Source organism: Brienomyrus brachyistius, unplaced genomic scaffold (genome assembly GCF_023856365.1).
Source record: "Brienomyrus brachyistius isolate T26 unplaced genomic scaffold, BBRACH_0.4 scaffold44, whole genome shotgun sequence".
NCBI lineage: Eukaryota > Metazoa > Chordata > Actinopteri > Osteoglossiformes > Mormyridae > Brienomyrus > Brienomyrus brachyistius.
The window spans coordinates 2164541-2183360 of NW_026042319.1; the positions used below are offsets into that span (position 1 = coordinate 2164541).

The window sequence follows — 18820 nt, forward strand, 5'->3', positions numbered from 1 at the left end:
GCGACGGTATTCGGATGCATTCCCCAATATTACAGACCTGCGACGGTATTCAGACGCATTCCCCAATACTACAGACCTGCGAAGGTATTCAGACGCATTCCCCAATACCACAGACCTGTGACGGTATTCAAACGCATTCCCCAATAATACAGACCTGCGATGGTATTCAGACGCATTCCCCAATACTACAGACCTGCGAAGGTATTCAGACGCATTCCCCAATACTACAGACCTGTGACGGTATTCAGAAGCATTCCCCAAAACTACAGACCTGCGACGGTATTCAGACGCATTCCCCAATACTACAGATCTGCGACGGTATTCAGACGCATTCCCCAATACTACAGACCTGCGACGGTATTCAGACGCATTCCCCAATACTACAGACCTGGGACGGTATTCAGACGCATTCCCTAATACTACAGACCTGCGACGGTATTCAGACGCATTCCCCAATACTACAGACCTGGGACGGTATTCAGACGCATTCCCTAATAGTACAGACCTGCGACGGTATTCAGACACATGTCCCTGGCTTTGAATTATGTCTGCGTTTAAGTGTCTGATTATATAAGCAGGATGCATGTAATTCCAACAGTGGAAAACATAATCGAAAAGTAAATAGCGGCACTAATTTTTCATGAAGCAGAGGCCGTATTATTTAATGATAATGTAGCACTAACGAGGTGAGACGCAGGCATTTGCCCTGAAAATGCGGTCGCCGGGAGTCTGCAGTCATGTCGCATTTTTTTTTTTTGGTGCGCCAGTCCTTGCTCAGGCGACGGATGGGTTCCTGCAGCACAACCGAGCCGCAGGGAGAGCGGCCAGCTGGCCATGCGCGGCTCCCGGCGCCTACATAAACCTGGTGTGATACATGCGTGGGGGTGTGAAGCACGGATTGCTGAACACAATGCTGGGGCGGGCCGGGGGAGGGGGGGGGTCTTAATAATCTCAACTATTCTATTAATAATCTTCTTTTAAAGAATTCATATTCATGCAGCCCGATATCTGGCTGGTGAAACAGTAAAAAAACCACACCGTCAGTTATTCTAAGTGACCAATCAGGTGCTATGAGCGACTGGGTCATGTGACTCTCACACACTGACCTCTCAAAGGAAAGGCAGGCAGGTTTCCATTTCCTCTCCCACGATCTTGCCCAGCAGAGGTCACCTGAATACTGGGGATTATTTATTTGTATTTGTAATTTGACCTCTGAGAAGTCAGCTAGCTGACACAGATAACGCTTGTTCCCATTGATTAGGGTACGTACCTGCTGATTAAATTCAGGGTTAGGTTACTTACAGGGTTGGGGTTAGTGGTGTGAAAAATGAGGCTGGTGAGCAAGTCAGCAAGGATGCCCAGCACACGCATAATTCCTCATGCTGTACGTGTCACTTCCACCTGCCATTAGTTGAGAGTTAAAGTGGTGGCAGGACAGCAGGAAATGGCTCAGAGCCCCAGGGCAGAAGCGCACAGCCCATACCAGCCCTTTCAGCTCTCTGTCGGTCCTTATAAAATGTATACCAAGTCACAATGGCTTGTTTATTTATCATCCATGTTCTAAGCTTTTTATGTGTGATAATTGAACTGTACTTTTCTGTAGACTGTAGACTTAATGGTAAATCGCTCTCAACAATGTATAAAAAACAGCACAGTGAAAATATCACAGCAAAGTTACTGCTGGAGCTGATGCTGTGGGATACTGTTAGTTGCTATGTGGGAGATACAGCTAACAGCTAATTCCTTGGTTGTTACGTGGAGACACAGCTAATAGCTAACTGCTGGCTGTTATGTAGAGACACAGCTAACTGCTAACTGCTAGCTGCTATGTGCAGATGTAGCTAACTGCTAACTGCTATGTGGGGATACAACTACCTGCTGGCTGCATTGGCTGCCTGGTGGCTCTGTGGGAAGAGCTTTTTACAAAGGAGGCTTCTGCCCTTTGACTGGCTCCTAGGTCCTTTTCTTTACCTTAACAGCAGGAGGCACCATTCCCTAACGGGGCCTCTTTGCACACTGCTGGTGTGTAAAACCTTACCAAAATGCCAGCCGGCTGCAACCTGGGGAAGAGTGGGGGCGTCTGACTCATGGCTGTGCCCCTAGGGGATACTCCCTCATACCTATTTTGCAATGATGGTGCAAGCAAAGCTGGGGGGAGGAGCCGATGGACTCCGGTGATACTGAACGCCCAGGAGCTGTCTGACAGTAAGCAGACTGCAGCAGAAACACCTTCTGCATACCTCACAACACAGATTTACCTCAGATATGATCATTGGCACAAGCATTTTCAATAGTGTCAAAGTGAGGAATCTACAATATAAAATTATAAAGTGTAAATATAACTTCACTGCGATGGGCTGGCATCCTGTCCTGAATGGTCCCTGGGCTTTGGACCTCAGCGACCCCGCAAGTCCGGAACTTGGTTATGAATGATGAACTTCACCCTGGCTGACATGCCTCTCTGCCAATCCTTGTGCTTTCTTTGTAGCGATGAGCGTAGCGTCTATGCTTAACCGCACGCGAGCAGGCCATGCTGAAAAGGTGCCAGGACACGTGTCCGCACTCGTCGCGTTTGGGGGCCACCTGGACATGCGGAGAAGACAACAGACGTACCCAAAGCCACTCTGGCAGCAGAGGCATCGTAATTGATCCAGAACGACACCCACGACAGGATGGTGATCAAAATGGAGGGCATGTATGTCTGGAGGATGAAGTAGCCGATGTTCCTTTTCAGCTTGAAGCTCAGTGACAGACGTGGGTAGGCACCTAGGAAAACAAGATTGGAAATGGAGAAAATGCTATTTGTGTCGAAGAACACGCCGGCATACTTTATGTTTCTATGGCAATGGCAGGATAGATTGGGGTGTGTCACCATGGTAACAACCATCCGCAGAAATTACACCATGATTTGTTATAAGCTAGCTTTCTGCGCATGGCCTACACCATTTGATGGCAAAATACTCACACATCAAAAGTTCACACTTTAAAAACAAAAGGCCTTTGAAACATATGAATGTGAAATTGAGCATCTCTTTATAGCCATAAACAAACTTTGAATACAATTAGGATCTGAAATTAATTGAGTCCTGCCAGTGCAAAACATCATTTAAACCTGGTATTTTCAAAGCTGTTTCCTTGATTCTGCCTCCCACAGTTAGTCCACACAGGCAACAAAAGGAAACTGCTTTCATGAATATTACTAATTTAGGGTGTGAGGAACAAGACTACACTGTTATGTTGTTTTCATGAGAGTTTGGGGGCTTTGGGTGGGACTAATTTATTCAGTGGATCTTGTCCTTCATGAATACAAAGCGGCCCATATGGAAAGATGAGCATTAAAAAAAAAAAAAACAGGTTTGAAGAAAGGGATGGGTAATTGCCACTCCATCATCCTTCATCGCTCTTCTGCGATATCGAGCCAAGATGACAGAAGAAGCAAACTGTATAATTAGGCGGGCTTTCAAATAAGTGTGTGACTGTTCCCCTGGGATGTCGGGGCAGACCTCCGAACACAAACAGTAATGGCTTTTATCGGAAACTTAACAAAGTTATCAAGGTCACAAAGCGACAAATTAAGTCGTGTTCAAGCACGTGCTCAAGTTGGCCAGAGCCACTAATGGAAAAGCGTGGACATGTGAATTTGAATAATCTGGGCCTGATTTCCGGAAATGGTCCTGTACAAAAAACCCTCGTGTATTTTACGGAGATAAAACGGGTACGCTTTAAAGTGGCTTTCCTGGAGGTCTACTGCTAGATGTCGCAATTCATCCATCCATCCATTTTCCAAACCGGTTATCCTCCTGGGTCGCGGGGGCACGGAAGCAATGGGCACGAGGCAGGGAACAACCCTGGATGGGGGGCCAGTCCATCACAGGGCACACTCACACACCATTCACTCGCACATGCACACCTACGGGCAATTTAGTAAGTCCAATCAGCCTTAGCATGTTTTTTGACTGTGGGGGGAAACCGGAGTACCCGGAGGAAACCCCACGACGACATGGGGAGAACATGCAAATTCCACACATGTGACCCAGACGGAGACTCGAACCCGGGTCCCAGAGGTGTGACAACAGTGCTAACCACTGCACCACCATGCTGCCCCTCGCAATTCAGTACTTGGAGAAGAATCTCTATGTCCGTGACCAAGAGAGAGGCGAGAAGGTCCGTACCTGTGGAAAAGACGACGTTTCTGGAGACCAGCTTGTAATCCACAATCGAGAACTGTGGCAACTCGATTCTCGCCACCCCTGTCACGGCGCCTTCTCCGCCCTTCCAGTAGAATTCGATATCATCCGTAGTGTACCCATCTGCAGCCAGCAAAACAGAGGCTTATTCACTGATCCATTTGCTAGTCGCCGTTTTCTCGACATCTCTAATCCCTGGTCAGGAAAGCAAGAAGGACGCTACAGACCAAATTAGTGACACACTGACAAAAAGGCACAAAGCATCAGACAATACTGTTAGCCAGCTAATTGCCAAAGGCACCACTTTCCGCTTACCGTAGTAAATAAGCGAAGCTTTGAGCAGTTCTACACTCTGTCACATAAAGCGTTTTGTTATTCAAAAACAGTTATAAGCCTTCAGCTCAGAAATGTTAGCTAAGATATTGTTTATCTGTGTTTATAAGATTCTTGCAGACATTCCATTTGCATTTTTGTCTTTGCCTGACATATTTCACAATAGGGTTTCCCCCATTGGTCTGTTAGAGTCAAATGATACTAGGCAAAGATCTTGTTGTCTCAATGCAGCTGGTGGGTTCAGCGAATAATTTCACGGATGAATTTAATTAGATGTAATGCTGTATCAGTGTAATACATGTTTTTGAAGGTAGAGGTAATCACCACATTTCAAATCATCAGTAATGAATTAGATTACGACGAGTCAGGCCAAATTTTGTTAACGAGGGGGTTTGGAAAATTCCATGCGTTGTTTGTGAAATATGATGGCTGACAAGCTTATTAAATAGATATTGCCAATGTTTGATTCTCACTAGCGAAAAATAACTCAGCACTGAAAACATAAATTCCTGGGCTTTAGTTTACATCTGAGGGTGTTTTCGGTTGAGTTTTGTTTTTTCTCAGAACGAGATGAGTTGTGCTATTCTGCATTATTATTATTATTATTGTTATTATTATTATAATAAGCGGTAGCACTATTTCACTCTTCCATGTCTGAATAAAGCATGATGTGTCTCCGCATGTCTCCTGCACCAACGGCCGCAGTGTGGCGCTAACGCCGCAGAGCTCAGGGTCCACGTCGGGGGGGGCTGGCGAAGCTCCCCTGGGGTCGCTTTACTCACAGCTCTCGATTTCCAGTGTGCAGTTCTGTTCATCCAGGGGGTACCGTCTCAGGTCCATCATGCAAGCGGCCGTGGTGGTGATCCTTATGGGAGAGAGACAGCCACCTGGTCAGCAGTGCGGAACACGCAGGCCGTGGAGCTGCACCAATGGCCATGAGGACCTCGATGAAATCGGAAGACATGCTGCTACGTGCCAAATTATTACAATTGATTAGCTTGCAATTAAAAATGTGCAAAACTGACTGGATGCTCCTGCAGTCTGAAGACATGAAGCTACTGGTTCATCAGTTTGAGATTGTGTGCCCTGTGACGCACTGGCATCCCATCCAGGGCATCCAGAGGTAGGCAGCTTTGTGCTAGATGAGTGGTTGAATGGATGGATGGATGGATGGATGGATGTTGTTGTTGTTATAACTGCAACAGGGATCCAGCACTGCTGGTGTGTAAAACCCTAATAATATTAATGAAAGGAACAAATCGGTGATCATTACAATGTCCCTACAGATAAAATTGGGCCCTTCCTTTGGAATGAAACACCTTGTCTGCTTCTCAGTCTGATGCAGCTTTGTAATTAGCATCATTTGCATGTCTCTCTGGAGAACTGCGACCACTAAACGTAAAATGATTACATAACAGCGCCCATTCTCTTCCTTCACCTGAGGGAGGCCCTCAGTTTCCAGTCAGATCACCCCCCCCCCCCCTAACGTTTCACACCTCCACCTTCTTCTGCGATTTAATGACCTCCTCGCTACAGACTGGCTGCCAGGAGTCAAAGCCTCAGTGCATAACCAGACCAGGGTGTTTTTATCGCCGTGATCTGCACGGGCCTTGGGCGAGGCTGGAAAACACGGAATTTACCTGCGACACCCCAGCTCGGTACAGCTGAAATATCCCAACCAATTCAATCAGAAACCACTGCTCTCTGAGTACATAAACAAAGATGACAGAATATAAAAGTTACGTTTGTGAAGCAGGGTCAGCGGATGGGATGCTGCTGTCAGGAGGGTTAGGCTTAGAGTTAGACTTAGGCTTAGGGTTAGGCTTAGGCTTAGGCTTAGGCTTAGGGTTAGGCTTAGGGTTAGGCACACAGATGAGCCCGGTAAGTACTGCAGCACGTTCCACGCTTTCAGGGGCGAGTCGCCTCCCATAGGACGGTGTTCCATTGGCACAAAGCTGCTTCCACCTGGATTTCTGTGTCTGTAGGCATTAGGCATCTTGGCTTGGCTTCCCCAGATCACACTGGGTGGGGGGGGGACTCTCTGGGATATCCCCCCCAACAGGGATCCTACAGCCCCTGCCTTGGACGTTCAACACCTAACTGGTATAGATCTGACTGGTATAGATCTGACAGTATAGATCTGAGTGCCAGTGACAGCCCCCACTGGAATCCCACTGCCAGATACACACCCAACATGTGCCTTGCTGGCCAGTGATGCCGGGCAGCTGGCAAAATGCAATTTGAAATGCACTAAGTGCCGTTATATATAGCACAGCCCTCCATGAGCCATTACTTTAACTCCTGTAGTAACAGGCTAATTGTCTCATAGCTCTTAAACCCGCAAAGGATGCTGGGAAATTCAATGGGATGCCTTAGTGATCTTCGGGCTTTGATTATGACATGTATAGGGCAGACGTGATATGAGAAGCGTTCCACACTTAGCAGGAAAACCCATGTCGGGACTGTGAACTGGGTTATATTTCCTGCCTGTCATAGCTTAACCCAGCCAGTGAAAAGAATCTCCAAAATATCTGGGGACAGCTTTTGCCCCAACTGTCTTAAAAATGGGGGCGTTTTGTAAAAATAGCAATCAATGCATAAAGTTTCTCTTTTTAATGTGAAATAAGCCCAGATTAAAAGCTCTCGTACTGTTTACCCTAATTGTAACACACAATAGAAGGTATATCAGTGTAAATGGAATTGTGTCGTCATTTTGAAAATATATCAATATACCGTAAAACTTCGATACGATGCACAGCCCTAAGTGAAATGTAGCCTCTGCCAGATATCTACAGTGAACAGTGTTCCACAGTGATGCATAGTTACATACATACAGTGTGATCAGCAGTGCGGTTGGGATGAGTGCGACAGAGACGGAAATGGGAATTATATGAAATTATATTAAATAAATCTTGAGGACAATTTTTGCCCCAAAATCAGTTTTTCGGGCCATTCTGAGATTTTTTTGCCCCCCCCCTCGGCGGTATTATGATGTCAACATGAGCTTTAATGCCTAAAGACACAGACCGTCCACCCACAGGCTGCTCTTTCATGTTCTTACAAAGACTTTCTGTAACTTGACCTGTTCTAGTAACACTTCCAGCTTTACAATTGGGTAAAAACCATAATTCAACTTTGACAGAAACGACAAAAAAAAAAAGTCCATCTCTTATTAACATAAAAAATATTTTACTTGCTTTTTTTCTACTTTGCCGCTATGCTACATAATTAATGAATATTTAATTGTAATATTCTGATTAGTCACTCAGGATTCTATCAGCAAGACCTTTCAGAATCCATCACTGAAGCTGAAAGGCTAATGAGCTTCATCGTAGAGCTTCATTAGCGAGGCTAAATTAGCATATAAGTGTGTGCATTAATCCGTGAAGGTTCCGGGCCTAGTGCTCGGTGTGTAGATTTTCAGACCTAACAGTAAAGCCAGTGTGTTTTAAAGCAGCTGTTTGGACTCAGCATCGCTTGAGCTGCATGATGACAGGCAGGTTCTGTGCTATGGTGATGGAGCTCTAAGCCAAATCCATAAGCACAGGACAGGCAGGTGTGTTTATGGGACACCAGCCCAGACCAGGAAAATTCCGTTCAGGGTAGCATGCAGTCACTTGTGGCACATATATGAAAGCTGCTTCACCAAAACTTTGGCATGAAGGGGAAGGTCTTGGGAGATAAAAAGCTCTGTCACACTGCCCCCCCCCCCCCCCACCGTGGCTCTCCCTCAAACCCCAGGCTTCAGTCCCCATATCTGGTCCAGTATCCTGGGAATCTGGATCCTGGGGCCGAAACGCCTGGAGAGGAGACCTACCTCAAACCATAGAGCACGGTGCCGTCTGGGTGCAGCCGGATCATGCGGTTCTTCACCGTCACGCCGTGAACGAAGGACTTCTTGTCGTTCAGGAAGTACGTGTCGGGGACCCAGAGCTGATCCGCCACACGGTTGTCCAGCGTCAGGTTAAGTGGGATGCCTGAATAGGCCAGCCGCTTGTCCCTCCAATACTGCTGGAAGTACATGGTCAGCGTGTAGTCCTGCACGGAGATGGGAAAAGCCGCACGTTAGGACGGCTGGGCAAACTTCCGGAAGCCCCAACTGGGACGTCCTGATGGCTTCACCTTAAATGACGCACATTATCTCAGAATCTGGTAATGCTGATAGGGTTTACAGGCATAAAACCAGGGAGTGACTGGTGTCACTGCGGTGTGTGCCTACATTTATACTGCTCAGCTTAGCTTGTAGACAGCAATAAAAAAGGAATAAAAGACAGAGGAATGGTCATTCAACAGCCTTCAGTGGTTTACTGCTGGTTTTCCAGCTCAGCTTGTAGGACGGATGTAATCAGCTCTGATATTTCACAGGAGCTCAGCCTTCGGGCTAACGACTGACAGAAGTGTGGATTTACTGCTCTTCATCTGGTGCAGAAATTTCCTCTTGCTTTCCTACCAAGGTGCCTGATCTCGTTTAGCTCGCCCGGGGTGACATGTATACGTATTCCGTGCCGTATGGGAACCCCGACAACAAGGGGCTGCTCCTTCACTTTCTGACCTTCAGCCCCTGAAACAGGTCACTATATCAGGCACCGTGTGCAAATGTGCAATTTATAACCGGACGTCACCATGGTGAAACGTGAAGCGCACGGGCTCCACTGGCTCTTATTAGGGGTCGAGGCAGTTTCCTGTCACAGGTGCCGAACTACATTCTGCCGGTAAACGCCCCACCCTGGATTTACGGAACCATGACATCACTCTTCAGATGGTTCGCACCCCAGATAGCGGCGGATATCAATCCCAACCGGGAGGGGGGTTCCAAAAATACCACTGTCGTAAACGCGTCGGAAATATCATGGCTTTTAACGCGCGATACCTCCTGTGATGTAATGTAATCAGCACAAATGAGTGGATGTGGATTGGGGGGGGGGGGGGGGCGGCTTTGATGCGCTCCGGTGATGAGGGCGGCTGCTGCCATGTGACTTCTAAAAACGCCGCTTTCCGCTTTTGGCGCCCTGCCCGGGGTGACGAGGAGTCTCGGCATGCCTTCCCCGCGGACGGCTGCTACAATCTGTTAACGCGACGAGGCCAATTAAAGCCTAATTTACCAACATGTGTCGGCACAGATCGCAGCCCCGTCTGAGTGCATGGGGGGGGAGGGTGGGTCATTTTGGTAAAGAAGAGGGCTCTGCTCTAGAGTTCTGGCTTTGACCCAAAAGAAACTATTTCTCTCTTACATGCCTTCCCTTCATTTTCCCCGATAAATGTCTTTATCAGGCAAACAGCCCCATCAGCATCTCCCATCATTAGCATATGTGCTATCAAGGGGCTGTAGGATCAGATTACAGATTCCAACTGGGCTGTGTGCATCTTACGCATCGTGGACCCGGAACAAACCCACTGCAAGTGGGATCTATACCACCGACCCTTCCCCCGCTCGGCAAGCACTGGCTATATGGTGGTTCAGAGATGGGGGGGTATATCTTTAATGGGGTAATTCACCCCAAAACTGAAAAAAATAACTGCTTCAATGGGACATTTGTTGTGCTACCTGCTCATCGAGGCCGTTCTGCTGGGAGTCGCCTAGTTTCGGAAATCGCAGTGACGTCAGGGGGCTTGTGCCCGTATCTTCAGCGATGCGATAAGACGTGAAGAATTTTTCTCATGATTTTTTTGACGCTTTAAGCAGCACAGAAAGAATGAAATTCGCTCCCATTATATTTGAGAGAAGCTGGACATTTCTACGGCTGATATCGCCAAAGCTAGACAACCCCCCACCCCCCCAGCAGAACGACATAGAAGAGTAGATGGCAATAAAGCTCGTCTAAAACATAACGTTTTCTGTTTGGGTGGGTGAGCTGCCCCTTTAAGCCATGTCGGCTGTTTCCATGTAGCACCCAACAGAGGCATTTCAAAGACGCAAACGTGGGTGGGGTTTACAGGGGGAGTGACAGATGTCGACCCATGTGACATCTCAGAAGGGGGCGGGGGGGGGCTGATAAATGAACCTCATTTAAAAGGTTTCTTAACTAGATAATTAAAACCTCACCATGCCAGCAATGTTCACTCCTGTCCTCTTATCACTTGACCTTTTAACGTAACGATGTTTTTGAAATGTCAAAAAAAAGACTAATTCATTTTAATATAACGAATGACCCAAATTCGTTTAAATAGCGAATGTGCACAGCAATAGGGCAGACGCTGTTATTAAAGGGCGCCATGTGTAAATGTAAAAAATGTAAAAAGGTCAATTGGAAAAGCAGCACACTGCGGACCTTCGTAACAGTGCTGAAATTTACCTTTGCATTTTGTGGCTGCCACTGGGGGGGAGGGGAGTTAGGGGGGGTTGTGTTTCCCCTCTGTAGGGCTTTTTAAAAAAACAAACTAATTTAACTACAATAAGCGGCTGAAACAGGAAGTAGCACAGATTCGGTCACACTGATGACCTCACACTTCTGTACAGGGGGGCCGATATTACTGTATGTGCTGGGGATGAGGAGTGGAAGTCAAGATGCATTATGGTTAACCTGTAAGGGGGGGGGGGGTCATATCACATGGAGATATTAGGTAATGAAACGATGGGTGTTTCCTGCTGGTGCCCTCCTGGGGGGCTCTGTGGTCCAACAATAAATATTTTCATATTCAGCTCCTGTTTGTAAAATCACTGCCCCCCCCTCTCGCCCAAAACAAACACACACACCACTCCTGGCCTCATCTCCGAATAAAACCCCCACGGCCGTATACACACCCCAACCGGACCCCCCCCCCCCCCCCCCCCAACCCAAGCAGAGGATGCAGTGACACCTTCACATGTAAATTCTGAGACCAGGTGCTGCAGCACTTACAAACGGAATATGCCCCCCCCCCCCCCCAGGACAGCACCCCCTAGGGAAGCAGTGTATGATGCGCATTGTACGGCCGACGGGCCGCCGCGGTGTCAGGGAATCCCCAGCCAGGCGGTGGATTTAGGTCAGCTGTTTGTGTGATGTGCGAAGCGCTGACAGGCCCAGAGGCGCTGACTCGGAGGTTCTCCCAGGGAACAAAAGCACCGTGTCGATCTCGCTGTACTAGAGGAGGCCTGGAAGCTGAGCCCCCTGTCGGGGGAGGAAAGGGGGGTCGTCTGATCAGGCCCCACAGCCCCTTCCACTATGGCCCCTCCACACGTTCTGAGTATTGATTAACACACCAAACCACACTATCCCCCCGAACTAAGGGGGATTTGTCTCCCTACTACTTGGAAAGTTAGTGTCCTCTCACACGGGCACATCGCCTTCTGCCAACACTGCGCCATTTGCGTCACACTCACGCCAAGCCGTCTGCCGGGGGTGTGGGACTACCGCGAAGCAGAATGTCCGTCTGGTGAGCTTCCAATTTGGGGGGGTGGGTGGGTAGGGGCACTTGAGGTTTAGTGTCTTGTCTCTTGGGTTGGAGACTGAGGTGAAGAGAGTTCCGGAAGGAGTCGAGGTGCTGGGCGTGCCGCCCTCATTCGTAAACCCCGACGTCGCTCGTCGGACCATATGAGCCGATCTTATTAAAGCTGCTGTGGTCCTGTGTGGTTAATTACTAAAGGTTTAAATAAAATCTTAATGCTTATGTGAGCCCGTTCACACCCTGCCCCCCCCCCCCCCCCCCCCCCCCCGCCCCCCCGCCGGTGAACCTGGCTGAAAGGTTAAGTGCTCTCAGTGTCTGGTGACACCCAAGCCACGCGTTATCTGGCCAAGGTGCCGGTCCATCTGACCCCAGGCCCGAACCGCTGGACTTATACTCAGAGAAACTGTCACTCGTAGTGACAAAGCTGAGGATGGTTGGTGATTCGTCAGCTGTCAGTTCGCTGGGCTGGAAGCGCAGCACTGAGAACTCCCAGCATTCGGGGGGGGGGCAGCGTGGGGGGAGACAAGGAGCTGAGTGATGTGAAAATGGTTTCGTCAGGGAAGTGAACATCACCCCCCCCCAAGGCCAGCAAAGCATTGGGAGGACCCCTCCCAAATCATCAAAGATGCCAGTAAGCCTCACCACAGGCTGGTCACACTGCCACCAGGCTGGTCACACTGCCAGCAGGCTGGTCATACTGCCACCAAGCTGGTCACACTGCCAGCAGGCTGGTCACACTGCCAGCAGGCTGGTCATACTGCAACCAAGCTGGTCATACTGCCAGCAGGCTCGTCACACTGCCACCAAGCTGGTCACACTGCCATCAGGCTGGTCACACTGCCATCAGGCTGGTCACACTGCCAGCAAGCTGGTCACACTGCCATCAGGCTGGTCACACTGCCATCAGGTTGGTCACACTGCCACCAAGCTGGTCACACTGCCATCAGGCTGGTCACACTGCCACCATCAGGCACATGGTGCTGTGGTATTAGGGCCCAAGGCAGCAAGCTCTGGGACAGACCATCAGAATGCAGAACTCAGTGGATCAATAAGCCCATTCCCTGTCATCCGTACCCACCACACCTATGCACATATGGCTGTGCTGCACTTGCAGCGTGTGCAGCACTGCCACTGCATCCAGTGGCAGTCATTTTTGTTCAATGCATTAAGTTCACATTTTCACACTTTTTATTACTACTCTTATGTACATTTACCATTGCTGTATACTTCCTACCTGCAGTATTTCATCGCCACTGCTGTGAACTATGCACAACTCATCTCCACCACGTGTCGAGTGATTTGATGTGATGTAAGAACCTCGGCGGCATGTGGGACAAACAAAGATCCCCACGGGGGGGGGGCAGCCTCCATGGAGAGGCTTGGATGAACATGTGGCTTTTGTGCACCTTCAGTTTTACAGCTATAACCCCCCACCGCCCCCCCCATTCGAGGGTGAGGACCAACATTGCTTGTTAACAGACGACAGAAGCAAATGGAAAACATTACAGATATTTTCTTTTGCATCAACAACTGAATGAGAATGTGTGATGGAAACTCCCCGAACACTTGAGTGACGAATCCGACTTCACTGTATTCATGATGAGTTCAGAAAGTAGAAAAACACTAAAGGCAAGGATAAGTTATGTGCGTCGGTGTGGTGCAAAAATATCTGCTAATATCTACTTATTTTTTCAAATCTACAAGATGTCATCAGGGTATCAAAACAAGCTGAGATCTTCCCCCTGTATTACTCTTGAATTTGGACCCTGTGGGACCTGGAACATTTACCAGGTACCGTGAGTTTAATGCGAGGGCTGACCCTCCTTCCCTCTAGGGGGCAGTGAGTGTGACGTTGTCAACACATAAATGGCTTCTTGCTATCACTGAAGAAAAAGAAGAAGAAGTGAAGATCCATATGTGAAGCTCCCTCTGAGCCTAAATATGGGGGGCGGGGTCACTGTGCCCCACACGCCTGCGAGATCACGCCGCCACATCTATCTGTCCAAACATCTCCCTACACACCTCTTTAAAATGCCAGGGCAAAGGCTGCGTAAAGCAGCACGATTGGAAAATTACAGGGAGCCCACACAGCGATCAGGCTATAAATAACACAGCGAGCACAACAAGGTGAGGCATATCTAAATACGCAGCATCTCCTTGACGACACGTTCGGAGATGGACGCCCCCCGCGCAGCAGCTGGTTTGGGGCTCACGGCTCGCCCGCTGATCAGTGTCACTGCTCCACCAGCCATCGGCCAGCCCTCTGCCAGCCATCAGCCAGCCCTCCGCCAGCCATTGGCCAGCCCTCGGCCAGCCCTCCGCCAGCCATCGACCAGCCCTCCGCCAGCCCTCCGCCAGCCATCGGCCAGCCCTCCGCCAGCCATCGGCCAGCCATCAGCCAGCCCTCCGCCAGCCATCGGCCAGCCCTCCGCCAGCCATCGGCCAGCCATCAGCCAGCCCTCCGCCAGCCATCGGCCAGCCCTCCGCCAGCCATCGGCCATCCATCAGCCAGCTCTCCGCCGCTCCACCCTCCACTCCACAGAGGAGCTCAGCGATTCACCACCAGACACCCTGCTTTCCAGCATCAAGCCAGCGCTTATGCAGTCACAGCGGGGTGCACTTCTTTAGTTTAAGTTGGGGCGATATCAGACTCCCAAGCCTCCAAATATTACTGTAGTGCTTCTGGAGTTTTCCAGGACATTCTCGGAGAGTCCAAAGGCTTCTAAGAGTCGATGACTCTAACCTTGCATTCCGTGGGATTCAGGGAGTACAATGCTTCCCCCCTCATTTTATTTGACAGTAATTACATTTTCTTTACCAGAATGACTTCAGGTTTGTCTTAAACAGTTTTACCCTCCTAAATGAACTAAAACTTCATCCTGAGACCCCAAGTGTGCAGTTCATTTGCTCCGTCAGTGTGTGTTCAGCGTGTGGTAGATGGCAGACTCTCCCACCTCTCCCGGAAGTTCCAGGACTCTCCCACAAACTGACAGCAGCTCCCTGACAGTCGCGAAAGACGCTCAATGTCCCGGAAATCTGTCGCTCCACTATTCAGCGGCAGTAAAATTAGCTGGGAGGAACTTTTACTGCTACAACCACAGCCCACTGGTAGGCGAAGTCTCACAAGCACCCCCGGCAATCGGCAAATTTTACTGCCAGCACCTCAGCCCCCCGCCCCAACAGCCAGCAATAGGCTTGGGAGGTATCTAATCTTTAATACAATCATACCTTTGAGATATTATACCACAGTATATGACATTTTGACAGTACAGTATTTTAAAAAGCAACGATATTCCAGTATTTCCCTGATGAAGTTTGTCTCGGGAGGTTAGGGGGACTGCCAAGCCCAGCCAGCCCCCCTCCCTCCCGGCTGTCCCACATCCACCTTCCTGAAATCATAATGCCTAAGGTGGGCAGGCTGCGGTCAGTTTTCATTTGAGGTTCTACACCCCACACTGAGCTGCTGCGTTAGCCGTGCTTCTAGCATCTGCTAATGACACCCCTGCCCCCCAATCTCAACGTAGCGCAGGACAGTCTTCCCCGATCGCCAGGATGAATAATGCAGGATGTGCAGACTGAGCCCGACCAACATTCCCAGCAGGAAAAATGAAGAACAACATCCTGACTCCAAGGGGGCAGGCCTTCAGTCAGCAGGCCGCTTTCACCAGCATGGATAACGCACAGGGCAGAATCAGCAGCCGTACCAACGGCGGGGCAGCCCCCTTCATTCCACAGAGAGCTCATTATAGCAGATCTAATGGCGGCGTTTTCCAGAGAGACGATCTCGGCTCCGAAGAGTGTTTTTTCAAGGAGACACTTTCCCCATTCTCTCACGGGATGGTACGTAAACTTTGTGCTGCAACTCCCAAATTAGGACCAGGAAGTACATTAGGAGTACTGTAAGTGCCATTTAAGACACAGATCAATTGCCAGCAGGGTGGATCATTCACGTTAACACTGCAGATGACTAACAGATAAATGATATTAGTGTTTCCAGTATTGTCACGTACAGAGACCCTGCCTCCCGCAACACAGCCAAGCTCCATCACATTTACATATTTTATAAACTCATTTTCCACTCCCATGATCCAATTTATTACAGGGTAAAATGACACACAGATTACCCCGCCAGAGTATGATGTGACAGATTTTGATATCACACTGGCAGACACGTGTCTTGCTTTCTAACCGGGATGCAGAGCTGTCGCATGGGCACGGTCGCCGATGGGATGGCCGTGTGACGGACAGGAGCGTCTTTCCTCGCTCTCCCAAAAAGCAGGCATGAGTCAATGGGGTGGTGTAGAGGAGCCTCCTTAAAATGCCACCTTAAAATCCAGCGTATTTCCCAGGATCCTCTGCATTTTCTCAGTCCCTTGTATGGAGTGTGAGGTACCTGTTATAACTCTGGTATAATCTACGTTTCCTGCCATGGTATCGGCTCACCTCAAGGCTGACGGTCCTGTGCTACTTCCATTGGCGCCCAGGTGGGCGTGAGCTGGGCGCAGCACGCGTCTGAGATTGGATGGTCGCCCCCCCACTTCCGGGACCACCTTTAAAACAGGCCCCCCAACAAGCAACCTGGACATTTGCATGTTACAGCTCAAACAGCCCTTTTTCCTTACGCATCTGTCTTTCCTTGGGTGAGGTTTTCATGCCCTTTGTTTGTTTTTAGAGATGCCTGTACCCACCCTCCTGTACCCACCCTCCTGTACCCACCCTCCCGTACCCACCCTCCCTGCTCTCATATTCAGACCAGCCCGCCACGGAGTTAAGACGCCACCAGCCACAATCCCATAGTCCTGCAGCTACCCCCTTCTCTCACATTCAGCTGGACAGTTATTCGGTAAAGCAGCTTCTCTGGGGCTTCCTCTAACACACCCACAACACTACGAGCAGCCAATCAACACGCAGGTCACACGCCAGCGAGGCGCTGGAAACCAAGTATGTTGACGCCTGTAAAACCTCAAAGGGGCGATGAAGTATTTCACCCTGGATTCCCCATGAAAAACCCAGACGGAGACAGGAACAGACATTGCCGAAGGTGTTAAACGCTGGCTGCAGGCCTGCTGCCGTGTTACAGAGCGCAGAGGATCACACGGAGGTTAAGGGCGGCAAAGAGCTGTCCAGCTGCCACATGACGTCAGCTCGTAAAAACATTCAGCGCAGGTCAGCACAAAGGGGATGTATCTCTGCCCCTTGACTCCTGTGTGCCTGACCTGATTTACTGTGTATTTTTAACAGAATAAAACATGGCAGAGGACTGTGAGGAGGGGGCAGGGCACCCTGGCCCATGTTTCTGCTAAAATGGTTTCCACTTAGTATCATGGTGGTTTCTGAGGAACAGCGTTCCTCCACGCTTTGGCTGAGAACTCTCCTCCAAGTGCAGCCTCACATCCTCGCACTATTACAACGGCAAGGCCGAATAACCGGCTCCTGAATCCCGTCAGCGCTGCCGGGATCGCTGTCATGTCACCCTTTCACTGGCGCCCCTCGGGACGCGCCTACGGGTTGCTGGCGGCTACAAGCAGCCGCGACTCCCAATGGCTACGGAGCAAAAAATAACGACGCCTTGGGCTCATGTGCCGCAACGTAGCTTCAGCTCAGGACACGGTTCCATCCCATAAGACTGTGTGGCACGGGACCGTCGGGGCACGACGCCTAACAGAGGACCTCAAAAGCCAGGAACAGAAATCTGAGGAGACAGAGAACCATTCTGGCAGGACATTTACATGAAGACACAGAGCTTTGTACCATGACTGTAGAGCTATTTGTAGGTAATTGTCTATGCATGTTTTAACAGGAGAGCACATGTATATGGATTCCTGCATTAATCTGGCCCAGCGACAAGCTCTGATGCTGAGGATCAAACTGTGGGGTCTCCCTGATGGGAGAAATACCAATCCAGTGTGCACTTCGCTCTGTTCAGCTCTCCCCATCAGTGGGTGAGTCGCCCAGGCTAACTAACAAAGCCAGCGCTTGCGTCTTTGATTAGCCCCGCGCGGCCGTTTCGCACTGACGCCCAGCTCCGCGGCGTAACCATGACAGCGACTTATTCAAACAGGAATAAATTACAGTTAACACGAATCAGATAGCGGTCACAAATGACACCGAACAGCAGGTCGAACAGGACTGCGGTGTGAATCATTCAGGGCACAAAGCAGAACCTGTTGAGATGAACACTTACAGCACTCAGGACTGTAAATATTAATCCACACACCTGCTTACTTTTTGAACGGCACAGATACGGCGAGCAATAAAAAGGCCGTTTTGTGACTCTTCTCAACTCCTATTTCTTGACTCCTGCCAAAAACCTACAGTTACTGATTCTGAATTTAACATTTCATTTTCCCTTTCAGGTCCCTTCTGAAATCTCTCTTGGTTTTCTTTTCTTTCATTTTGGTGCATCTAGTACTGAAATAATAACAATTGAAATTGTGTGGCTTATTTATGAAATACATGAAATATATGAAAGTGTGTCTGTTGCAGGGGTGTTGATATGCAGTTCCAGAGGTGCGGGGTCTTACAGGGAGGATATTTTGCTTCTAATTATTGTCTGAAACACCAGGTGAGTGGACTGATTCCCAGAAATCGCTTCAACAAAACAGTTATGGGTTAAATTTGAGGGAAAATGGGCACAAGCAGCATTAACTGGAGAGAAGTAGGAACAAACTTTCTGTATTTCACATGTCAGCTTTAAGTTTTTTGTGCTGAACCTCTTACGTGTCTTACTGCCGGAACTAACGCAGGTATATGCATAGAGTCACATTACACTGTGCTTAAAGGTGAAGCCCACCAAGAACTTAGCTTCATGCAGCTGGTGATGTCGTGCATTACTGAAGGACATCTCACATTGCGATGGAGAAACGATCCTTTATCTTCTAAAACATTTTGACCCTCTAGATCTGTGTAAAGAGAGGGGGGCATCTTGGGCAGAG

General features: G+C 49.2%; 1 protein-coding gene across 2 annotated transcripts in view; it reads right to left on the bottom strand.

Annotated features, from left to right (window-relative positions):
- gabrb3 (gamma-aminobutyric acid type A receptor subunit beta3) overlaps positions 1 to 18820 on the bottom strand; it is a 36299-nt gene that overhangs the window by 13751 nt on the left and 3728 nt on the right. For both annotated transcript variants that reach the window (XM_048999278.1, XM_048999281.1), the window contains exons 4-7: positions 8338 to 8558; positions 5303 to 5385; positions 4173 to 4310; positions 2614 to 2766 (exon numbers count right to left, since the gene is read on the bottom strand). In XM_048999278.1, coding sequence (XP_048855235.1) covers positions 2614 to 2766; positions 4173 to 4310; positions 5303 to 5385; positions 8338 to 8558 — 595 coding nt within the window. The remainder of the gene's footprint in view (positions 1 to 2613; positions 2767 to 4172; positions 4311 to 5302; positions 5386 to 8337; positions 8559 to 18820) is intronic.